This window comes from Macaca thibetana, chromosome 20 (genome assembly GCF_024542745.1).
Source record: "Macaca thibetana thibetana isolate TM-01 chromosome 20, ASM2454274v1, whole genome shotgun sequence".
NCBI lineage: Eukaryota > Metazoa > Chordata > Mammalia > Primates > Cercopithecidae > Macaca > Macaca thibetana.
Window position 1 is genome coordinate 75,009,122 of NC_065597.1, and position 23,275 is coordinate 75,032,396.

The window sequence follows — 23,275 nt, forward strand, 5'->3', positions numbered from 1 at the left end:
GACGCCGTGCCGGGAGCGCGCCGCGCGCGGGGGCCGGGGCGGGGCGGGGGCGGGGCTCGGCATTATCGGCGCCCCCGCCTGGGCTCGCGAACCCGGATTGGCTCCCCACGCCGGGAGCGCGCCAGGGCGCGGCGTTTGGGGCCGGGCGGGGGCCGCGCGCGGTGCCGGCGGCGGCCGCGGAGGAGCGCGGGGAGGGCGAGGGGAGGAGGAGGCGCCCGCCTGGTTCCCTGCAAAGCGGCCTTATTTATCTGGGCACAGCCTCAGCCTCCCCGGTGGGAGGCTTGGGGCGGCCGATCCTCTCCCACCGGGGAGCTCCTTTCCGTGCGCGGCCGAGGGGGCCCGGCCAGGCCGGGACGCGGGGCGCGGGGCGCAGGGCGCGGCCGGGCTCTGCCGGCCAGTCCAGCACCCCGGCGGCCCCCGCGCGCGCCGACGCCCATGCCGGGCTCCCCATGACGGGAGGTCGCCCGGCAGACAGCGTGGCATGAGCCAGGAGCCCGGGCCGAGGTAAGGTGCGCGTGCGGCCGGGCTGCGGGGCGGGGAGGGGGCCAGGCCGCACCTCCGCGGCGGCCACAATGAGGAGGGGGCGGGGTGGGGGTGGGGGTGGGGGCCGCGCCGCCGCCTCCGGGTAAGGGCTTACGTAACGGCAGCCCCTTCCCCACCTCCCCCGCGGCCGCTGGGCCTCCGTCCCCGCCTGGCCTTCCTGCAGCCCCGCGACCCGGCCCCTGGCCTGGAAGAGGCCCGCTCCCCACCGGCCACTCGGCCGGGGCTGAGGATCGGTGCCGCCTGGGCCACCAAAAGGAGGAATTGTAGGCCCCCGGCCCCCACCCCGCCTGGTGGGCTCAGAGGGCGCCCTCGGACCTAAGTGACAGGCCAGGGGCCGTTAAACTGCAGGGGGGGCGCGTGGCTGTGCCGCCTGCGGGCCGGCCCTCCCCGGGCTGCTTCTGGACCCGAGGCCTGCACTGAGCTGCCGCCCGCGGGAGGAGGAGGGTGGGGGGAGGCTGGCACTTTCCTGGTTCTGGAGGCGGGACCGGGCCTTGGCCAAGGTTGGAGGGCCTCAGAAGGGAAACCTGCTGGGGAGGGGTTCCGTGTCCTCCTGGGGATTAGGTGGGTGGAGAGGTTTCCCCACTCATCACCCCAGAAGGAGAGAGGGCTGCGGTGGCCACCTCAGGAACCCACGGCCCAGCGGCCACTCCAGGCCCTTCCCAGGCTCCAGGCTGTGCTCGGGCAGCCTGCCCTCCGCAGGAGGAGCAGATGGCGGAGGCCACCTCACCTGCCTCTTCCTTCAGGCCCTTCCCCCACACCCATGCATCCGAGGGCCCAATGGCCAGGGGCAGCTCAGGCCTCCCTGGTGCGCAGCTGGACACAGGGCCCTCTCCCAGCCCACCCCCCCCGGCGTGGTGCTGGACAGCAGCCTTGGAGCAGAAGGTTTGGGTGAGGCCAGGAGACTGAGGGATTTTCCATCTCCCAGGCCAGGGCAGAGGCCTGGAGGAACCTGGCTGGCCTGGCCAGAGATGAACACAGGGCTGGACCTGGAGCCGCCTGGAGGGGAGGGAAATTCAAGGCCCAGCTGCAAACACGGCTGTGTGGGGCGACCCTAGGACTCACTTGTCCCACTCCCTGCCCCCTGCCCCCCCAACCGCCCCTCACCTGGGGCCAGACCCATGAGTTCAGCCCCTTCATCGATGGACTCACCGCCTCCAGCTCACACCCATTTCCAGGGCAGCTGAACCAGTCCGACTCCCACCGATGAGAAGGACAGAGACGGCTTTGTGGGTGGGAGGAACGGGGCCCTTGAACCAGCCAGACGTGGACCCAGGAAGCCCTGTGTTGCCGGGGGGTTAGGGATGTCCCACCCCGGTGGCACTGCTCAGCCACCCAAAGACCCCATCTCCTTGCATGTGGGCACCCACTGCTTTGCCTCCCATGACTGGGTGGCAGTGAAGGGAGCTCGGTGGGTGAGCAGGTGACCCGAGCCTTCCCCACCAGTGGTGCAGGAGGAGCCAACGGCCAAACCAGCTGCAGTGTGTGGGTTCGGGCCTCAGGCACTAGGGGCCCAGGCCTCACCTCTGGGGGTGCTCACGCTCTCCCGAGCAGGGGCTGAGATGAGGCCTGGATCCCAGCACCCACTCCCCAGGGTGTCCAGCCTGCAAGGCTGAGCTGCCCTGAGCTTGACCATGGGTCCTTAGTCTGCTGGGGCAGCAACACGGGTCTCTCTCGAGGCCACGTGCCTGCTGGGCCATGGTGCCCCTCCCCAGAGCCCCTGGTGCACCCCCAGAAGCATCTCAAGCTGGGGGCGGGAGAGGAGCTCTGCCGCTGTGCCACGTGCCAAGTGGCAGGGACACGGGTGTGCCTGCGTCACGGGGCTGCCACGGAATGTGTCAGCCTGCACCCTGTCCCCAATCCCCAGCCACCCCAGCTGTCACCCCAGTCTCTGGGGCTGCCGCTGCAGATGGAGCCCGATGTGCGTTTTTCTGGCCACCAGGGCCCTGTGCAACTCCAAGGCCCTCCGTGGGCAGGCCTCGATGGTCCCTGAGGTTCTATGAGGGCCGAGTATTTGGTTAGGCTGTGCCCTGGTCTGATGCTCACAGAGATGGGGACACCAGAGATGGGGGAAGAGACCTTCAAACTGGGGGCGCTGAGGGGTGAGGAGGTTTCCCAGGCATGCATCCAAAAGGATGTCCCAGGGGTGGGCACGCAGTGTGCAGCCTCTACAAGGAACTCAGCGCTGTGGCAGGGACCCTGCAGGATGAGGGCAGTGCTTGGAGAGACCACCAGCCCAGGGCCCAGCAGGAAGGCATCGAGACCCCATGAGGCAGAACAGGGCAGAGCGAGGACCCTGTGAGGTGCACCTGGCCGGGACCCAGGTACAGGGAATCAGCCAGCCCCCGGGCTCTTGGAGCCAATCGTAGCTCTATGTAACTTCTGGAAAATCCCTTTGCAAGCTCTTTCCCCAGTCCTGGTTAGGCAGTGTGTGAACGAAGGGCTCTGGTTAGTCGGAGGAGGGGTGCGTGTGGTGCCGGAGAGAGCGGGGCAGGAGAACCCCCTTCCCTCTCTTGGCTTGGGCCAGATGGTGGAGGACAGGCAGCCGCTTCCTCAGCCCTGCAGCTCCTGAGGAGGGAGCCAGCTGAAAAGGAGATGGGCTCCCCTCATCTGAAGGCTCTGTTTATTCCAAGGCCCACCCCAGCCCCGGGGTCCTGGGAGCCCTCTCAGTGACTCAGGTACCAACCTAATCCCAACCCCAGAGGCCACTTTCCCCATGGACACTGGCCCTGGCACAATCCGGATTAATTTTCCTAGCTATGCCTTCCCCACTGACTGGCCTCCTACTAAATTTGAGCAATCCTCCATCAGCCCTCCGGGGGCCCTGGCAGCTGCACCCCTTTCTGCATGACTGAGCTAGTGGGGCCGAATTCCTCATTCATTCATTCCGCGAACATGCAGAGGCCATGCACATTGGTGCCGTCCGTCCTCAAGAGTCCTCAGGCCAGGAGGAGAGACACCAGATGGACGGTGATGATAACCCATGGGATTGTGAGACCCTGGAGGCGCTTTCTCAAGAGCTGGGGGTCCCGGAGCAGGAGGCAGGGGCCACCTCACACCAGGAGCTGAGGGATGGAGGAGAAGAGCTTGCAGGGCTAAGGCAGGGAAACCCTGCCAGGCAAGCAGGGGGAACGGTGTTTGCCCAAGCAGAGGGGCAGGGGAGGGGGAATGGCATGACTGGGCTGTGGCATCAGGGCTGGGAAGGGGCAGGAGCTGAGGTCTCAGGGCTCAGTGACTTGCTTCGCAGAAGACGCAGCTCTTGTGGGGCCCCAGCATGACCATCTGGGAATTGTCAGCCTGGACACCTTAGGTGCGGGGTCCTCCCAGGAGCACCCGGGCCCCACTGTGCTCTCTAGGCTCACTCTGGCCACCCGCTTCACACTGCATCCCCTGGGGAGGACATAGAGGCCACGGTCACCTCTCCCCAGCAGCTCCCAGGCCAGGCTCAGGCTGCTGAGGACAAGACAGCTGAGGTAGGGTAACCTCTCTTTCCCCTGGGGTGAGCCCAGGAGCCTCGACAGACTTCCACTTCAAGCTGAGCCAGCACCCCAGGACTGAGGCTGAGGATGGTGCAGGCTTGGAGGCCTTTTTAGCAGGTCTCTTCCCCGTATTAGCACCTGGGGTGCTTGTCCCTAAAGGGAGAGGTAATCCCTAGCAGCCCACGCAGGTCGTCCGAGCCCCTTTGGGTGGAATGAGGGCTCTCACAGTCACCAGCAGGAAAGGGGGCTCTGGGAGCCATGGGAACCTGCTCCTTGGTGACCGTCTGGCTGGGAGGGTGGGGCCAGGGCCAGGCAGAGGGGCCTTGTCTGAGCCCCCAGGGACTTCTCACTTAACCAGCGGAAAGACCCCAGTCTCCACTGGGAGCTCAGCTTTCTCCCACAGCGCCCATGCCTGGGCCAGTGTGTGGCTGTTTGCATTTTTGAGCTACAGGGTGGGAGATTCTCGGGCTGAGTCAGTCAAGCTGGGAGTGTGAGGAGCAGCGGGGGCCGGCAGGAACATGGACACGACATTGGGGGGCAGCGGGGCCGCCTGTGCAGGGACGCAGCTGCCACCAAGCACATGGGTCGAGGGCTGACACCAGGCAGAGCAACGTCTTGTGGCTGCGGTGTGGGTGTGGATGAGGACAGCCAGGCCCGAACCCATACCCGGACAGCCGCTCCTCAACCTGTCCCCTCCCTCCTGTGGGCTCTCAAAGTGTGGCTTGATTTCTCCATCTCGACCCTGAGGCCTGGAGGTGGGGACAGGACTGTGGGCGCCAGGAAACGTGAGCTGCCTAGCGGGGCGGGAAAGGAGCCCTGCGAATGCCTCCCCCAGGCCCCCCCCAGCCCCGGCGCTCCACGTGCGGGCCCATGACTGGGAGCGTTTTCAACCTAAATCGGCACTGCTCCGGGATTATTCCTACCCTGGCACCGCCCCCGCCGCCTCCTCCAGATCGTTCTCGGCTTCTCCCCCACTGCCCGCCCCCGGGGCCCCTCCCTGCTGAGCGGGGATTGCGGGGCTGCCCCGACCCTGCCGCTGTCCGCTGTGAGGCCGGCCTGGGCCTGGCCCTGAGCGCGCGGCTGGGTCGGCCGCTGTCCATGGTGCTGGCGCGGGTGACGCGCCGACCGGCGGGGTCTGCGGAGGCCCAGGCGTCCCTGGCGGTGAAGTCCGCGCTCCCGGATCTGGGGGCACGGAGCATATTTAGGCTGGTGCTGTCTCCCGCTCTGGAGTCGGGGCGGCCGTGGGCCTGGTGCTGCCCCCTCGGGCGCAGGCATCCTGCGATGTCCCCTCTCCCCAGCTCTGGTAGGGAACCAAGGCAGCCCCGCGCCAGGCCTCCCCGGACACCGGGGGCAAATTACTCCTCAGAGCCTCGTGTTCTTTACCCGAAACCTGAGGTAGCAACACCCCCACCCCTAAGGGCGGCCGTGAGGTCGGAACATGTGTGACCCCGGTGGGCCCTTGCAAATGTTGTGATGTCATCAGCCTCTGGGAGGCTGAGCCTTATCATGAACACATGACGGGGGTCACCGGCTGTGGGTACCTCCTCTGTGGAGGGCCTGGCCCCACTTTGGGGAAAGGGAGATGGTACAGAGGGTGGGGCTGGGGCTCCTGCCATCAGGGCAGGAAGGACTTTAAACCCAAAGCTGGGTTCTCAGCCACAAGGGCCACATGTTCTGGTGAGACCCCTGGTCCTGGCCCCGGTCTGCACCCCTCCCCAGATGTGGGCCGGTGGCAAGGCTGGGCCTGTCTGGGGCTTGGAAGCCAGTGCGGGGGCCTGGTGCTGGGAAGAGCAGGGCAGGACCTCCCACTGCCTCCCTCCCTCCCCTCCGCCCTGACCAGATTATGGGGAACGGGCTGCCGGCCTTGGGGTTGCAGTGCCATCCCAGACCCCACCACTCTCTGTGGTGGAGCTGACCAGGCCCTGTAGACCCAGAAGAGACACTCGGTGAAAAAGATGTGAGCCGTCCTCTTCCTGAGAGGATTCCAGGGCCCACCCCAAGCCTTGGAATCTTCTGAGAGACTCTCGGACACCCCCTTGGTGGCTCCAAGAGACCTCCCAGCGAGGCCGTGGCAGGAGGGGGCAGGGTGAGCTGGGAGTGGCTTTGGCCCCTCCTCTGAGATTTTGCGGCAGGGAGGCAGGACTGCATGAGGCTCCAGGCTTAGTCCTGGGGTCACCTAAGACCCGGAAGGATGCATCTTGCTTTGCCCTGGAGTGTGGCCGCGGGGCTCAGACGTCACTCTCCCAGCCCTTGCTATGAGCCATGCACTGAGCTCATTCACATTGCAATGCCCCAAGGCAGTAGGTACCGTCACCTCCCCAGGCTTGAAGGTGAGGAAATTGAGGCTCAGAGAAGGGAAGTGGCTTGCCAAGACTACAGAGCCAGGGTGGGGCCCATTTCAAGTCCAGGGCGTGTGACTCCAGGGGCTCTAACCTCCTCCCCGGATGTTGGGGTGGGGGCGGCAAGAGATCCGGACTGCGGAGCAGATGGTAGCACCGTGAGGGTCCCACCTCTCCTTCGCTCCGTGGCTGTGCCCAGTGCCCCCTGCCACCCCACTCACAGACTGGAGGCCTGCGGAGGGTGCCCAGGACTGGTCCCACCCCACCCTGTGGGTGGATGTCACTGGCCTGAAGATACCCTCCACATGGCCTTCCACAGCCAGCTCTGCCCGAACATTGGCTTCACCACTTATCTGGCCATGACCTCAGGCAGGCAGTTTGCCCGGCCTTGGCCTCAGTTTCCTCATCTGTGCAGTGGGTACGGTTATCACAGCATCGTCCCCATTGGGGAGGTTAAAGTGACAGCTTGTGTCCAGGGCTAATCATGCTGGCGCCATGGCAAACCCTGGGAAGATGCCTACCCTTTCTTTGCATTGATTCTTTTTTTTCTTTTTTTGAGACAAAGTCTAACTCTGTTGCCCAGGCTGGAGTGCAGTGGCATGATCTCAGCTCACTGCAACCTCCGCCTCCAGGGTTCAAGTGATTCTCCAGCCTCAGACTCCCAAGTAGCTGGACTACAGGAGCCTGCCACCAAGCCTGGCTAATTTTTGTATTTTTAGTAGAGACGGGGTTTCACCATGTTGGCCAGGCTGGTCTCAAACTCCTGACCTTGTAATCCACCCGCCTCGGCCTCCCGAAGTGCAGGATTACAGGCATCAGCCAGTGCACCCAGCTCCTTGGGTAGATTCTGAGCCAGGGAAGCTCCTGTGCACATGGAGGTTGGCTACAGAGCCAACACCAGAGCACCTCCTGAGAGCTGCACAGTCACCCTGCAGGGGAGGGGCCAGAGTCCATTCCAGACCCTTCCCTTCATTTCCCCAAGCCTGCCCAGAGGGGTGGGCCCGGTGGGTACTGACAGTGGACAGCACAGCAGAAGAGGTGAAGAGGGCAGTCCTGACCTCACCAGGTCCACCTCCATTTTCTTCTCTGTAAAATGGGCATCATGGTACCTAAGTGCCAAAAAGTGGTGGCGTTTCTTGGCCTCACTGGGCAGACAAAAAGGTGTCTGGTTAGAAGCGGCGGCTCATGACCGTAATCCCAGGATTTTGGGAGGCCGAGGTAGGTGGATCACTTGAGGTCATGAGTTTGAAACCAGCCTGACCAACATGGAGAAACCCTGTCTCTACCAAAAATACAAAATTAGCCAGGGGTGGTGGCAGGCGCCTGTAGTCCCAGCTACTCAGGCGGCTGAGGCAGGAGAATCACTTGAACCTGGGAGGCGGAGGGGTTGCAGCGAGCCAAGATCACCTCTCTGCACTCCAGTCTGCATTCCAGGCAACAAGAGTGAAACTCTGTTTCAATAAAAAAAAAGAAGGTGTCCATGGGTAATGGGCAATGAAGGTTGAGCTCAGTGCGTACTGCAGGTGCCCAGTGAGTGCCGCGAGTGGCCATGGTCAGCTTCCTGTTGCCGCTCACAGGGAGGGAGAGGCAGGCACTCCCATCCTCTCTGTCTGGTGATTCTGGAGCACTGTGGGGACGCCCAGGGAGGGAAGGAGCCCCACTGCACCTGCCCCCAACCCCAGCCTTCCAGACTCAGCAATAGACTCACTCTCCCTCCTGGCCCTCATCCACAGAGCGTGCCAGGAAGATGTCGAGCCCGGGCATCGACGGCGACCCCAAGCCTCCATGCTTGCCTCGAAATGGTCTGGTGAAGCTGCCAGGCCAGCCCAACGGCCTGGGTGCGGCCAGCATCACCAAGGGCACGCCAGCCACCAAGAACCGTCCCTGCCAGCCACCACCCCCACCCACCCTCCCACCACCCAGCCTGGCTGCTCCACTGCCCCGGGCTGCCCTGGCTGGGGGCCCGTGCCCCCTGGCAGGTGGACCAGCCTCAGCCTTGGCACCTGGGCCCCCAGCGGAGCGGCCGCCGCTGGCCACGGACGAGAAGATCCTCAATGGGCTCTTCTGGTATTTCTCGGCCTGCGAGAAGTGTGTGCTGGCCCAGGTGTGCAAGGCCTGGCGGCGCGTGCTTTACCAGCCCAAGTTCTGGGCAGGCCTCACGCCGGTGCTGCACGCCAAGGAGCTCTACAATGTGCTGCCTGGTGGCGAGAAGGAGTTCGTGAACCTGCAGGGCTTCGCTGCAAGAGGCTTCGAGGGCTTCTGCCTGGTTGGCGTCTCTGACCTGGACATCTGTGAGTTCATTGACAACTATGCGCTCTCCAAGAAGGGTGTCAAAGCCATGAGCCTCAAGCGCTCCACCATCACGGACGCAGGCCTCGAGGTGTGCGCCAGGCTGCAGGGGGACAGGGCTGGGGGCAGGGCCGGGCAGCAGCAACCCTGTGGGGGCCAGAGAGGATGGTGGCTTTGGGGTTGGGGGCATGTGCCCAGGCTGGGGTGAGGGGGACAGGGCTGGGAGGCAGGGCTGGGCAGCAGCAACCCTGTGGTGGCTGGAGAGGATGGTGGCTTTGGGGTGGGGGGGTGTGTGCCCAGGCTGGGGTGAGGGGGACAGGGCTGGGGGACAGGGCTGGGCAGCAGCAATGAGCTGGAGAGGATGGTGGCTTTGGGGTGGGGGAGAGCAGGACTGACTACCGGGGGACCTCATGCAAAGGGAAAATGTGGGTCCCTTGCTCAAAGACAATCAAGATATTCAAGATGGCAGCAGCAGAGCAGTCAATTAAATGCAGGGCCCAGGCCCGGTGGCTCACGCCTGTCATCCCAGCACTATGGGAGGCCAAGGCAGGCCGCTTACTTGAGGTCAGGAGGTCAGGAGTTCGAGCCCAGCCTGGTCAACATGGTGAAACTCTGTTTCTATTTAAAATGCAAAAATTAGCCAGGCCTGGTGGTGGGCACCTGTAGTCCCAGCTACTTGGGAGGACACTGAGGCAGGAGAATTGCTTGAACCCGGGAGGCCGAGGGTGCAGTGAGCTGAGATCATGCCGCTGCACTCCAGCCTGGAACCTGGGCAACAGTGTAAGACTATCTCAAAATGAATGCATAAATAAATAAAATAAACGCAGGGGGGGAGGATGCTGGGGGAAGCTGAGGGGCAGCTGGGAAAGGATCTCCCAGGAACAGAGGTCAGAGGAGCCGCTTGGCAGCTGGGCCTGTAGTTTAATTGTAACATTGGTGCCAACGCCCCTGGCACCTGCTCTGCCAGGCCCTGGGCTCTTGTCCCGATGCCCCACCTCCTCGCACACTGCCAAGTGTTTTCAGGGTTCAGCTCCCTGCATGTTTACACCCTACCCAGGACCACTGCTTCCTCCCTGCGAGCTCCACCCTGTCTCCTGCAATCCTCTGGCGCTAGCTGGAACGCACTGAGCTGGGGGCGGACGCACTGAGCTGGGGGCGGGGAGCCCAGGCCGGGCACCCCGCTGACCCGGCGCCCGCCCGCCTGCAGGTTATGCTTGAACAGATGCAGGGCGTGGTGCGTCTGGAGCTGTCGGGCTGCAACGACTTCACCGAGGCCGGGCTGTGGTCCAGCCTGAGCGCGCGCATCACCTCGCTAAGCGTGAGTGACTGCATCAACGTGGCCGACGACGCCATCGCGGCCATCTCGCAGCTGCTGCCCAACCTGGCGGAGCTGAGCCTGCAGGCCTACCATGTGACGGACACGGCGCTGGCCTACTTCACGGCGCGCCAGGGCCACAGCACGCACACGCTGCGCCTACTCTCCTGCTGGGAGATCACCAACCACGGCGTGGTCAACGTGGTGCACAGCCTGCCCAACCTCACCGCGCTCAGCCTCTCGGGCTGCTCCAAGGTCACCGACGACGGCGTGGAGCTCGTGGCCGAGAACCTGCGCAAGCTGCGCAGCCTTGACCTCTCATGGTGCCCACGCATCACCGACATGGCGCTGGAGTACGTGGCTTGCGACCTGCACCGCCTGGAGGAGCTCGTGCTCGACAGGTGCGCGCCCTGGGCCGCGCCGGGCGGGGCAGCACAGGGCGGGGGGCGGGGCGGGGCGGGGCCGCGGCGGGCCGGGCTGCACGGGGAGAGGCGGGGCAGGGGGAGGGCTTCTGGCGGGGCGGAGGCTGTGGCGCGGCGGGCAGAGCCCTTGGAGGCAGAGCGCCTGGGGACCGGGCAGAACCGTAGCACGGGTTGGCTGGACCCTTGTCCTTCCCGGTGGGTGGGATCGAGGAGGGGCCTGTGGCTGCTCCAGGTGGGGCAGGAAGGGATTCAGGCCAGGGGCACTCCCAGGAAGACGAGGGAGGGCCCGGGCCAGGTGATTTGAAGGAGGGGGTCCCCTCTGGTGCAACCACAGGTGTGTACGCATCACGGACACTGGCCTCAGCTATCTGTCCACCATGTCGTCCCTCCGCAGCCTCTACCTGCGATGGTGCTGCCAGGTACCGGCTCTCAAACACCCCGGGATTGGGGAATCGGCGGGGAGGTGGGGGCGCGGGGAGAGCTCCTGGATCCACTCAGATCCTGGGAGAGTCTGGGGCCCCTCCCTATCCAGCAGCCGACCTAAGCAGAACCCAGGGGTCCCCGGCGGCCCCCACCAGCACTTCCCAGCTGCCTCCCGGCTCCGGGGTGACTAAGGAACCCCGGGCTTGAACCCGCCTAGCCCTCCATGGACCCCAGGGTGCCCTCCGCCTCGGTGCGAGCGGAAATCATTAAGTCGCTCCTCCACGACCGACAGGTGCAGGACTTCGGGCTGAAGCACCTCCTGGCCCTGGGGAGTTTGCGCCTCCTGTCTCTGGCAGGTGAGACCCTCGTTTCTACTCTAACGCTGAGCAGTGACCACCCACCCCCACCTAGTCCGCCCGCCCAGCCTGCCCGGTCCTTGTGCAAACTCACGCCCGGCGCGGACACACCGTCCCGGGTCCGAGGCGGAGGAGGAGGGAGACGCGGGCACTGAGCCGCCCTATGACCCCGCCGTCCCCGCCTTCCCCGCCCAAGCCCTGGGTCCTGCGCACTGAGCCGCCCTCTAACCCCGCCGCAGGCTGCCCGCTGCTCACCACCACCGGGCTGTCGGGCTTGGTGCAGCTGCAGGAGCTGGAGGAGCTGGAACTGACCAACTGCCCCGGGGCCACCCCCGAGCTCTTCAAGTACTTCTCGCAGCACCTGCCCCGCTGCCTCGTTATTGAGTAGCGCGGGGCCCCCGCCCTGGTCGCGGGAACCCGGCCATGACCTGGGCGGGGGCGCGGGGCGCCGCCGAGCCCCCTCTTCCCGCCTTGCGCTCGGGGGAGTCCCCGCGCCCCCGGCCTAGCGCGGGAGGCGGGGCGAACCGAGGGAAAGCCCCGTCCCGGCCTTCGGCCCCTCCGCCCTCCCAGCCCCGCCCCGGGCAGGGGGGCGGCGGGTGGGTCCGCCCCACGCACGCACGCACACTCGGGGACTTTGTGCATGCCCCTCGTGCCCGCACTGCACGCCGCCCTCCGCCACGCCACAGCCACAGCCGCCGCCATCACTCGCTCGCCCGCCCGCTTGGGGGGCGGGGCTCGGTCCTTGGGGGGCGCTTTGAGCTCTCCAGACTGTCCTTACCGCCTTCCCCGCCACACCCGCTCTGTCTCCCCACTGTCCCCCCATCCCGGGCAGGGCCCAGGGGAATTGAGGGGGCTGGGTCCCCCAGGACACACGGGCCCGGAAGAGCCCTACGGGCTTCCTGCATCTTCCACCGCACCATGCCTGGAGCCCTCCGAGGGGTGTCAGGGAAAACAGGCCACCGCCAAAGCCATGGCCCGCCGCCGAGAGCCCAAGCCCCACCCGCACCTCCTCACCCATCCAGCCTGACCCACGCGGCCTCCCTTCCTCCTTGCCGCTGTGTGGGGCAGCCCCCTGTCGGCCCCCTAACCCAGCCTTGGTTCCTGGCCAGGCTGAGACAGAATTGGGCAGGGAGAGGGCAGAAGGGCTGGCGATCACTTGGAGTCATTAACATTATCCCAGCTGACTCCGGTCAGCCTCAACCCAGGGGTGGCACAGGCACCTTGCAAGCCTCCGAGCTGGAGCCACCCTCAGGCCTGGGGAGAGGCCTGGGCCAACCCCACACCTCAGCTCCTGCACCCAGCCGGGCTCAGTTCAGGCCTGGGCACCGAGCTTCACCCTGGGCGATCTCCTCAGGTGGAGTCTGCAGAGTGGACCCAGCCAAGGGTCAGGGTCAGCACTGGGTCAGCGACTCCAATCTTCCAGTGGCCAGCACACCCTAGACACCCCAAGGAGGGAGGGCTCCTTTCTGGCCTCCCCGCCACTTCACCCCTCCCCAGCTTCCCAAACTTCTGCCTGCCCAAATGGGCTCTGACCGTGCTCTGTCGGCCCGAGACATTTGGAGGTCCTGGGGGATGCTGGCAAACCTCAGCCGTCGCTGAGGAGGGGGCTGGGGGCCCCTTCCCACCCCAACCTTGAGCCCCAGGAGACACAGTGCCCACACCCAATCTTGGGACACTCCCTATCTGGTTGGAAGAGAGTAACCAGTTTCCAGAGAGCCAGAGAGTGAGAGAGAAAGAGTGAGAGAGAGAGAGAGAAAGAGAGAGAGAGATGCTGTTGAATCAGAAACAGATCAACAGCCCAAAGATTTTCCAGCCCCAGGAAGCTCCAGGGCTGAGTGGTCAGGAGCCAGTTTCTCCAGCCCCTCCTCCCCACAACCCCTAGTGGGGAGGGGCAGCTGTCCATTTGCCCAAAGTATTAATGCAACTGAAGCTGTGATATTTCCAACGACTGTAGGAGGAAAAATTAAGGGGAGAGAGGAAAACAAAACCAACCAACCCCTAAAATCATTTTCTTATTGTACATAACGACCTCATTCTCCTGTATATGCGGAAGATATAACCTTATATTTGGTAAGTGTTTCTTGTGCTATTTTATCACGTGACCTGTTTATAAAAATATATATTAAAAAAATTGTAAAAATCTGTGTCTGAGTTGTTTTTAGGTCACCAGGCCACAGTGTAGGATGGCGTATCTGCCCTGGGCGTCCCAGGTCTCGGGATTCTCCTGTGCCTCTTATCAGATTTATTCTTTCTTGCAACAAAGGGGTAGAGGCTGGATGCCAATGTGGTAGAATGGAAACAACAGTGACTACACAGAAGGCAGAGGACCTCCCATTCCTTAAAGGCAGAGATGACACTAAAGTCACTACACATAATATTCCCTCCAAAATATCTAGACTCTAGCCCACCCATCCAGAGAAGCAGAAATGAGCCCTATTCTATGCACAGAGTAACAGGCAGGGACAAGGATGTCGCAAAAGATTACACAATGCACCAATAGCAATGTCTGACGCCCAGGGAAGAAAGGTCGAAAGAGGGTAACTGAGGCTGGGCACGGTGGCTCACGCCTGTAATCCTAGCACTTAGGGAGGCCAAAGCGGGGGGGTGGATCAACTGAGGTCAGGAGTTCGAGACCAGCCTGGCCAATATGGTGAAACCCTGTCTCTACTAAATATATAAAAAATTAACCAGGCGTGGTGGTGGTTGCCTGTAATCCCAGCTACTACGGAGGCTGAGGCAGAATCACTTGAACCCAGGGGGTGGAGGCTGCTGTGAGCTGAGATTGCGCCACCTCACTCCAACCTGGGTGAAACAGCAAAACTCCGTCTCAAAAAATTTTAAAAAGAGACTGGGCACGGGGCTCACACCTGTAATTCTAGCACTTTGGGAGGCCAAGGCGGGTGGATCACCTGAGGTCGGGAATTTGAGACCAGCCTGAGCAACATGGAGAAGCCCAGTCTCTACTAAAAATACAAAATTAGCCCAGCGTGGTGGCGCATGCCTGTAATCCCAGCTACTCAGGAAGCTGAGGCAGGAGAATCGCTTGAACCCGGGAGGCGGAGGTTGCAGTGAGCCAAGATCGCACCACTGCACTCCAGCCTGGGCAAGAAGAGCAAAACTCCATTTCAAAACGTTTTGAAAAAAGAAAGAGGGCAACTGGTTGAACAAGTGTGTCAGGCACTGAGCGTTCGGTGGGGACTGAGCCAGAATGTGATTCCTGCCCTGGTGGAATTCACACTCGTATGTGACCAACAACCAGTAAACAAACGAATGGGTGGTGACAAGTGCCGCGGAGGCCACAGTGATGGAAAGGCCCATTAGGACAGTGGTCAGGGAGGTCCTCTCTGTGGAGGAGGCATCGCATGCGCAATGTCCCCGAGACAGGAAAGGGCTTGGTGGGCTGGGAATGGGGGTGGAAGTTGCTGTGGCTGGAGGTACACAGGGGAAGGCAGAGGCCAGGTGTTGGGGGTTCGTTCACAGCAGAGTGGGAGCTGCCAGAGGCCTCAGGCAGAAGACCTGGTACCTGACTTCCGTGCGGGTTTCAGATCAGAGGGGAACGACGGACCCAGGAAAGCTGTTGGGAGGCTGCTCCTGAGGTCGCAGGAGTGAGGAAGGAGGGGAAGCTCGGAACCTGTCGAGGGATGACCAGACGTCATGATGAACCTGGGGATTGGAATAGGAGATGGTATTAACATACTGAAATTGAGACTTAAAAAACACAGACCAGGCGCGGTGGCTCACACCTGCAATCCCAGCAGTTTGGGAGGCTGAAGCCAGAGGATCGCTTGAGTTCAGGAGTTTGAGAGCCGCCTGGCCAACATGGTGAAACCTCGTCTCTACTAAAAATACAAAATTAGCCGGGCGTGGTGCTGGGCGCCTGTAGTGCCAACTACTCGGGAGGCTAAGGCAGGAGAGTCGCTTGAACCTGGGAGGTGGAGCTTGCAGTGAGCCGAGGTCCCGCCACTGTACTCCAGCCTGGGCGACTGAGCGAGACTCCGTTTAAATAAATAAATAAACAACACACAAGCACAGCACCGAAGCGCAATGGCGTCGCTCAGGGAGGCCCGCAGACTCCAGCCCTGGGCCTCTCCCGGCCTCAGCCAACGCAGCTTCCAGACCCGGAACTTTCGTGGTGTGGGGCGAGAGTCTGTTCCCACTACCTGAACGGGGAGGGTAAGAACGGACCACTTCCGGCCAGGGGCGGGAAAGACAGCGTCTTCCGGCGCGGCGGTTCCGGATAGCCGTGCGCTTTTAGTAAAAGATTGGGGTTCGCGCGGCGAGAACGGCTGCCCCGGGCCCTCTGGTTCTCGTCCCGCAGCGTCCGCTCCCCCGCGCCACTGCGCCGGGGAACCTCTGCGCCGCTCCCAGGAACCCTATTCTCCGGGTCGCCGGCTTCTCTCCTGCCTCCGGTCCCGCCAGACACCTCGAGCTTCTTGAGTAGCTCGGTCCTTGATGTCCCTCTGGGCCCTTCTCGCGTCTAATGCCTGAGCCCTCGGGCCCCTCTAGCCCTCTGTTCCCTCCCCTCTTTTGTTCCTCCCTAGAGCCCCGCCGCCCTCGGAGGCCCCCAGGGCTGACAGTGCGGACGGCGGGAGTTTCCTCGCTCCCCTGCTGGGATTGACTGACCGAGGGTTTAGTGACTGCCCGGATTTGGCTGATAGGGGGACCGAGAGGTGGCCTGGGCCGGGAATGTCCAGCTAGGGTCTTCCATGGAAGTCAGACATGAAACTGACAGGCCTAAGGGAAGCTAGGGAGCCCTCTCACCGCTCAGCCAGGGTGATGGACTGGACTGACGGACTCCAGTGAATTTGAGCTTGCCTGTCAGGCTGATCGGTTGATAGACAGCCCTGGACTGGCTCACTAAAACTGACCAGCCCGGGCCCAAGCAGTTCTGGGGTCCCAACCTGGGTGAAAGGTCTGAACTGATGACCCACCCAGGCTGACCAGACCAGCCCACCTCACTGACCTCCTAACCCCTGACCTCATCACCTGTGCAGCCATGGAGAAGATGTCCCGTGTGACCACAGCCCTGGGTGGCAGCGTGCTGACGGGTCGCACCATGCATTGCCACCTGGACGCTCCCGCCAATGCCATCAGTGTGTGCCGTGACGCAGCCCAGGTGGTCGTGGCAGGCCGTAGCATTTTCAAGATCTATGCCATCGAGGAGGAACAGTTCGTGGAGAAGCTGAACCTGCGTGTGGGGCGTAAGCCTTCACTTAATCTGAGCTGCGCTGACGTGGTGTGGCACCAGATGGATGAGAACCTGCTGGCCACAGCAGCCACCAATGGTGTGGTGGTCACGTGGAACCTGGGCCGGCCGTCCCGCAACAAGCAAGACCAGCTGTTCACAGAACACAAGCGCACGGTGAACAAAGTGTGCTTCCACCCCACTGAAGCCCACGTGCTGCTCAGTGGCTCCCAGGATGGCTTCATGAAGTGCTTTGACCTCCGCAGAAAGGACTCTGTCAGCACCTTCTCGGGTGAGGCCACAGAGGCGGGTCAGGGCAGGTGGGCATCTCTGCCAGTGCCCAGCCTGTCCATGCAGGTGGAGAAGGGCTCCGTGCATCAGAGGCCCTCAGGATCACTCAGAGGGCTTTCTCAGGGGGAAAGGGAATCAGCACGGGAGGGTTGGGGCAGGTTGGGCTGGACTGCATGTGAGCCAGGGCAGTGAAGTGGGAAGAGGCAAGAGATGAGACCAACAGAAATTGAGGCTAGCTGTGGGGTAAGGGAGGGCAGAGCCCCAGCGGTCTCCCAGCCAGCCCCGGTGATGAGCAGAGAGCCACTGCATGACTCTCTTCCCTCACCTCGGAGCTGCAGAGGCTGCCTCATAGCAGGAGGTCCACCAGGACTTCCAGGTTTCCTGGCCCAGGGAGGCAGAGGAGGTGGGTTTGCTGTCCAGTTCCCCGGGACCCTTTTCCTAACAGGCCCAGCTCCCCGATGGCTGACCTGAACCAGCTCTCCCTTGTTCACCTGGAGGAGACTAGGTATGAAGCACAAGGCGGAGCCCTCAAGGGACTCAGAGAATTTACGGGCCACTTTAGACAGATCCTGGCCAGGCACGGTGGCTCACGCCTGTAATCCCAGCACTTTGGTAGGCTGAGGCAGGCCGATCATGAGGTCAGGAGATTGAGACCACCCTGGCTAACATGGTGAAACCCCATCTCTACTAAAAATACAAAACAAAAAATTAGCCAGGCCTGGTGGCACGCGCCTATAATCCTAGCTACTCAGGAGGCTGGGGCAGGAGAATGGCTTGAACCCGGGAGGCGGAGATTGCAGTGAGCCAAGATCATGCCACTGCACTCCAGCCTGGGTGACAGAGGGAGACTCCATCTCAAAAAAAAAAAAAGACACATCTTGAGCTGCCTCCCCTGGAGGGCCCTAGAGGAAGGTTGGGTACCGCCCTCGAAGTCTCTTGGTGTGGTGGTGCCCTAGGGTGGACCTGGACCCTGACTCATCCAGTCCTTTGGGGCGGACCAGGCAGTTCCAGCTTCAGGTGAAGGGACTGGGCCGAGGCTGGGGCACCCTCGTCAACACCTCCTTGCGCCTCCCACAGGGCCGTGGGGTGGGTTATGGCCAGACGGGTTCCTGCTCCGGCCTCCCACAGGGCCGTGGGATGGGTTATGGCTGGGCGGGTTCCTGCTCCCGCCTCCCACAGGGCCGTGGGATGGGTTATGGCTGGGCGAGTTCCTGCTCCCGCCTCCCACAGGGCCGTGGGATGGGTTATGGCTGGGTGGGTTCCTGCTCGGGCCTCCCACAGGGCCGTGGGATGGGTTATGGCTGGGTGGGTTCCTGCTTCCGCCTCCCACAGGGCCGTGGGGTGGGTTATGCCTGGGTGGGTTCCTGCTCGCCCAGTGCTCAGCTGCTGCATCCTGAGGATGCACCACAGCTTTGCTCAGGGACCGATGCAGGATGCAGAATCTAGGGCAAATGAGGCCTGGGAGTATGTGTTAAAAACCACCTGGCGTCCTGCTCCCGGGCCCAGGCTCTTGTGGCGACTGCGTGTGGCTGCTTTCTTGGACAGATCTTGGGGATGTCCAGTCTACCCTCTGGGCCTCTGTTCTGGGCCACAGGCAGGTGTGTGACACCATGCCACAGCTGCTCTGAGGGTGCACCTCATGGGCCAGCCCCGTCACCTCCCCTGCATCGATCCCCTGCCTGCAGGCCAGTCTGAGAGCGTGCGGGATGTGCAGTTCAGTATCCGGGACTACTTCACCTTTGCTTCCACCTTCGAGAATGGCAACGTGCAGCTCTGGGACATCCGGCGTCCCGACCGGTGTGAGAGGATGTTCACAGCCCACAATGGACCCGTCTTCTGCTGCGACTGGCACCCCGAGGATAGGTGTGGCATGGGGTGCAGGGGGCAGCAGGTTGACAGTAAGCTCTCACTGCCTCAGACTTGTGAGTCAGTCCGGAGCAGCAGAGCTAGGGGGTCCCCTCTCCACAGGAAAGGCCACTGAGGGTTTGGGTGGGCCTTCCCACAGGGGCTGGTTGGCCACAGGAGGGCGCGACAAGATGGTGAAGGTCTGGGACATGACCACACATCGTGCCAAGGAGATGCACTGTGTGCAGACCATCGCCTCAGTGGCCCGTGTCAAGTGGCGGCCTGAGTGCCGCCACCACCTGGCCACGTGCTCCATGATGGTGGACCACAACATCTACGTCTGGGATGTGCGCCGGCCCTTCGTGCCAGCTGCCATGTTTGAGGAGCACCGAGACGTCACTACGGGAATCGCCTGGCGCCACCCCCACGACCCCTCCTTCCTGCTGTCTGGGTCCAAGGACAGCTCACTGTGCCAGCACCTGTTCCGCGATGCCAGCCAGCCTGTCGAGCGTGCCAACCCTGAGGGCCTCTGCTACGGCCTCTTCGGGGACCTGGCCTTCGCCGCCAAGGAAAGCCTAGTGGCTGCCGAGTCGGGGCGCAAGCCCTACACTGGCGACCGGCGCCACCCTATCTTCTTTAAGCGCAAGCTGGACCCTGCCGAGCCCTTTGCAGGCTTGGCCTCCAGCGCCCTCAGTGTCTTTGAGACAGAGCCGGGTGGCGGCGGCATGCGCTGGTTTGTAGACACAGCTGAGCGTTACGCGCTGGCTGGCCGGCCACTGGCAGAGCTCTGTGACCACAATGCAAAGGTGGCTCGAGAGCTTGGCCGCAACCAGGTAGGTAGGTGTTGAGCCTGGGGGCCCCGGGGCCATGACCTCAGGGCAGGGGCTTGTTCATCTGTCAGCTGTGCCCACCCCCCGACCTCAAGCTCCGCAGTGGATTCCAGCCGGTCACACCAACAGCCCTTGCCCCGATCGCTGAGGGTGTCAGGATCACACAGGGCCAGGGCTCCAGGGTGGGCCAGACCCGGGACTGTCCTCTGTGGGGTGGTCTGGGGAGTCGTGTGACTCAAGCTTTCTGTTCTGCCCTCTTGTTTCTGGAGCTCTCCCCGCACCAGCAGTGGTGGAGCTGTGAGCTGCCGCTCCCATGCCCATCTCTGGCTGCCCCACAGGTCCCCACCACCCAGTTCTGTTTCCCTCTGTGCTGCTCTAGGGCAGTGCCTGAGATTTTTGTCTTTCCTATGAGCCTCAGCTTTCCTACTTGGGGTGGGCCTGGACATTGGGTACCTGGGGCAGCTGAATGCTGAGGGCTTGTGATTCTGTCCAGGCAGAGGGGGACCTGCATGGGGTGCTGGGTGTCCAGGACGCCCACAAGTGACCAGTGCCCGCCCCTAGGTGGCGCAAACGTGGACCATGCTGCGGATCATCTACTGCAGCCCTGGCCTGGTGCCCACTGCGAACCTCAACCACAGCGTGGGCAAGGGTGGCTCCTGTGGCCTGCCCCTCATGAACAGGTAGATGCCGGGGGCAGCTCTCCCCAGGGGCTGGGGCTGCTCGAGCCCCCCCCACCCATGGGCCCTTCCTGCCCCCAGTTTCAATCTGAAGGATATGGCCCCAGGGTTGGGCAGTGAGGCGCGGCTGGACCGCAGCAAAGGAGATGCACGGAGCGATACAGTTCTGCTCGACTCCTCGGCCACACTCATCACCAACGAGGGTAGGCTGGGGTGCTGACGGGAGAGGGGTGGGGGTGTCCCAGAGGACCCTGAACGCCCACCCCATTGTCGGGCAGATAACGAGGAAACCGAGGGCAGCGACGTACCTGCCGACTACCTGCTGGGTGATGTGGAGGGTGAGGAGGACGAGCTGTACCTGCTGGATCCAGAACACGCGCACCGTGAGTGGGGGTCTGGGCAGGGTGGGGTTCAGAGGTGAATGGAGGACAGAGACTCAGAGCTGCTGCTGGTCCCTGCCTCCCAGCCGAGGAGCCTGAGTGTGTGCTGCCGCAGGAGGCCTTTCCACTGCGCCACGAGATCGTGGACACGCCTCCCGGGCCCGAGCACCTGCAGGACAAGGCCGACTCCCCGCACGTGAGCGGCAGCGAGGCGGATGTGGCCTCCCTGGCCCCCGTGGACTCCTGTTTCTCGCTCCTGTCTGTCTCACACGCACTTTACGACAGCCGCCTGCCACCTGACTTCTTCAGCGTGCTGGTGCGCGACATGCTGCATTTCTACGCTGAGCAGGGCGACGTGCAGATGGCTGTATCTGTGCTCATTATCCTGGGTGAACGGGTGCGCAAGGACATCGACGAGCAGACCCAGGTGTGTGGTGGGCGGGGCCTCCCCCCTCTGCAGCGCCGCCCCTGGCACCCAGACCCTGACCACCGGGCGCTCCCTCCCCCAGGAGCACTGGTACACTTCCTACATCGACCTACTGCAGCGCTTCCGCCTCTGGAACGTGTCCAACGAGGTGGTCAAGCTGAGCACTAGCCGCGCCGTCAGCTGCCTCAACCAGGCCTCCACCACCCTGCACGTCAACTGCAGCCACTGCAAGCGGCCCATGAGCAGCCGGGGCTGGGTCTGCGACAGGTGGGGCAGTGGGGTTGGGAGCTGGGGCAGGGGCCTGCAGGCAGCGCAGGAGCCCCCGCTCAGGCGCCCTCCCTCCTGCCCGCCCCCAGGTGTCACCGCTGCGCTAGCATGTGTGCCGTCTGCCACCACGTGGTCAAGGGTCTGTTCGTGTGGTGCCAGGGCTGCAGCCACGGCGGCCACCTGCAGCACATCATGAAATGGCTGGAAGGCAGCTCCCACTGTCCCGCGGGCTGCGGCCACCTCTGCGAGTACTCCTGACGGGGCATCTGCTGGGCTTGCCTGGGGCCCGGGGACCTGACTGCCCGGCCGACCGCGTGCAGAACTCCGCGTGGTCTTGTGCCCGAGACGGGCGGAGGCTGAGACCCCAATAAAGGAAGTGGAGCCGCTGTCAGCACTGCGTGTCACCTCATCGCGCGGCGAGTCCGCCGTATGCCCGCGGCGCTGCTGGCGGGCGGGGGCTTTCGGCGCTGTCGCCATGGTAACCGGCGGCGCCAATAGTCTCTCTGGCCGCCTTCCCCGCGTTCCCGTAGAGGCCTCTTCCGGGGCGGGCCAAAGGAGGTCACTTCCGGGGTCCGTCCCGGCTGCCGGCCGTTGCCACGACGACGAAGCTGCCGGCCAATGGTTGGCGGACGGGCCCGAGGTTCCCGGCGTGCAACGCGGCTGTCTGAGGGCGCCGGGCTCATGGCGCCGGCGTCGCGGGTGCTCGCGCTCTGGGCGTTGGCGGCTGTGGCTCTACCGGGCTCCGGGGAGGAGGGCGACGGCGGGTGGTGAGCGGCCCGGGAGGGGCCGGGGCGGTGGGGGCACGTGCGGCGGGCGGGGCGCGGGCTGACCCAGCTGTGCCCGCAGGCGCCCGGGCGGGCCGGGGGCCGTGGCGGAGGAGGAGCGCTGCACGGTGGAGCGTCGGGCCGACCTCACCTACGCCGAGTTCGTGCAGCAGTACGTGCTTCCTTGATCGCGGAGGTCGGGCTCTGTTCACACGCCCGTCTGCCCGGACCGCCCAAGGCCGCCTTCCCTGATCTCGCGCGCGCGTGTGGGGCGGGGGCGGCGAGGGTGAAGGTCGGACCTGGCCGCGACTCTGCACTTCTTTCCAGGTACGCCTTCGTCAGGCCCGTTATCCTGCAGGGACTCACGGACAACTCGGTGAGCGCGCGCCCGTCCCCGGCCACTCTTGCCCCTGCTGGGTCCGGCCACTAAGCCCCCTCCCCGCCCCCGCAGAGGTTCCGGGCCCTGTGCTCCCGCGAAAGGCTGCTGGCCTCGTTTGGGGACAGAGTGGTCCGCCTGAGCACCGCCAACACCTACTCCTACCAGAAAGGTGAGCGGCCCCGCCCCTGCGCCCGCCCGTGTGCCAGCACCGGGACGGCTGGACCAGCCGGTCCTGACCCGGCTCTCTCCTGCAGTGGACTTGCCGTTCCAGGAGTATGTGGAGCAGCTGCTGCACCCCCAGGACCCCACCTCCCTGGGCAATGGTGAGTCAGCCCTAGGTGGCGGTAGGGGGTGGGGACGCCTGGAGTTTCCAGGTGCCAGGATCCCTGCCCCCACCGTCTCTACTGGCAGACACCCTGTACTTCTTCGGGGACAACAACTTCACCGAGTGGGCCTCTCTCTTTCGGCACTACTCCCCACCCCCATTTGGCCTGCTGGGAACCGCTCCAGCTTACAGCTTTGGAATCGCAGGTGAACGCTGCTCAGGACTGGGGAGGAGTGAGGCTTCTGAGGGTGGGTACAAAATGGCTTGGTCACCAGGTGCTCATAACCCCACAGGAGCTGGCTCGGGGGTGCCCTTCCACTGGCATGGGCCCGGGTACTCGGAGGTGATCTACGGCCGTAAGGTCAGCACAGGGTTGGGGTTGAGCCTTGGGGCTTGGTGACCAAAACAGGCAAGGGTGACGCTGCTGCTCCTGCCCCCAGCGCTGGTTTCTCTACCCACCTGAGAAGACACCAGAGTTCCACCCCAACAAGACCACGCTGGCCTGGCTCCGGGACACATATCCAGCCCTGCCACCGTCTGCACGGCCCCTGGAGTGTACCATCCGGGCTGGTGAGGTCAGTGGCTGGCAGGAGAGGGCCAGGCCAGGCCAGAGGCCCCCAGCTAATCTGTGCTGCACCCCTTTTCTCCACCAGGTGCTGTACTTCCCTGACCGCTGGTGGCATGCCACACTCAACCTTGACACCAGCGTCTTCATCTCCACCTTCCTCGGCTAGCCAAAGCG

At 63.6% G+C, this 23,275-nt stretch overlaps 3 protein-coding genes across 3 annotated transcripts in view; all 3 read left to right on the top strand.

Annotated features, from left to right (window-relative positions):
- Nucleotides 1-23,267, top strand: part of JMJD8 (jumonji domain containing 8) — a 42,574-nt gene extending 19,307 nt beyond the window's left edge. Inside the window, exons 2-10 of the mRNA XM_050774730.1 lie at nt 21,724-21,832; nt 21,912-22,001; nt 22,157-22,205; nt 22,281-22,377; nt 22,463-22,531; nt 22,620-22,739; nt 22,809-22,894; nt 22,974-23,108; nt 23,187-23,267. Of these exons, the coding sequence (XP_050630687.1) occupies nt 21,747-21,832; nt 21,912-22,001; nt 22,157-22,205; nt 22,281-22,377; nt 22,463-22,531; nt 22,620-22,739; nt 22,809-22,894; nt 22,974-23,108; nt 23,187-23,267 (813 nt within the window). The 5' untranslated portion in view covers nt 21,724-21,746. The remainder of the gene's footprint in view (nt 1-21,723; nt 21,833-21,911; nt 22,002-22,156; nt 22,206-22,280; nt 22,378-22,462; nt 22,532-22,619; nt 22,740-22,808; nt 22,895-22,973; nt 23,109-23,186) is intronic.
- On the top strand, nt 144-12,898 carry FBXL16 (F-box and leucine rich repeat protein 16). The gene is made up of 6 exons (XM_050774716.1): nt 144-504; nt 8,092-8,738; nt 9,855-10,363; nt 10,719-10,803; nt 11,100-11,163; nt 11,403-12,898. The coding sequence occupies exons 2-6, from the start codon at nt 8,106-8,108 to the stop codon at nt 11,549-11,551; spliced, it is 1,440 nt and encodes a 479-aa protein (XP_050630673.1). The 5' UTR covers nt 144-504; nt 8,092-8,105; the 3' UTR covers nt 11,552-12,898.
- Nucleotides 15,151-21,451, top strand: WDR24 (WD repeat domain 24). Its single transcript, XM_050774681.1, has 9 exons — nt 15,151-16,640; nt 18,325-18,502; nt 18,645-19,317; nt 19,876-19,994; nt 20,073-20,194; nt 20,270-20,374; nt 20,458-20,798; nt 20,881-21,065; nt 21,155-21,451. Exons 1-9 carry the CDS (start codon nt 16,160-16,162, stop codon nt 21,321-21,323), a joined length of 2,373 nt encoding a protein of 790 aa, XP_050630638.1. The 5' UTR covers nt 15,151-16,159; the 3' UTR covers nt 21,324-21,451.
- Nucleotides 23,268-23,275: the final 8 nt, after the last annotated feature.

Excerpts from the sequence above, each read along its gene's own strand:
- WDR24 (XM_050774681.1), top strand. The coding sequence starts at position 16,160 with ATGGAGAAGATGTCCCGTGTGACCACAGCCCTGGGTGGCAGCGTGCTG. Across the intron at positions 16,641-18,324 it reads CTCTGTCAGCACCTTCTCGG|GCCAGTCTGAGAGCGTGCGG; the intron begins GTGAGGCCACAG and ends CCCTGCCTGCAG. Across the intron at positions 19,995-20,072 it reads GGCCTGCCCCTCATGAACAG|TTTCAATCTGAAGGATATGG; the intron begins GTAGATGCCGGG and ends TCCTGCCCCCAG.
- FBXL16 (XM_050774716.1), top strand. The coding sequence starts at position 8,106 with ATGTCGAGCCCGGGCATCGACGGCGACCCCAAGCCTCCATGCTTGCCT. Across the intron at positions 10,364-10,718 it reads GAGGAGCTCGTGCTCGACAG|GTGTGTACGCATCACGGACA; the intron begins GTGCGCGCCCTG and ends GTGCAACCACAG. Across the intron at positions 11,164-11,402 it reads GCGCCTCCTGTCTCTGGCAG|GCTGCCCGCTGCTCACCACC; the intron begins GTGAGACCCTCG and ends ACCCCGCCGCAG.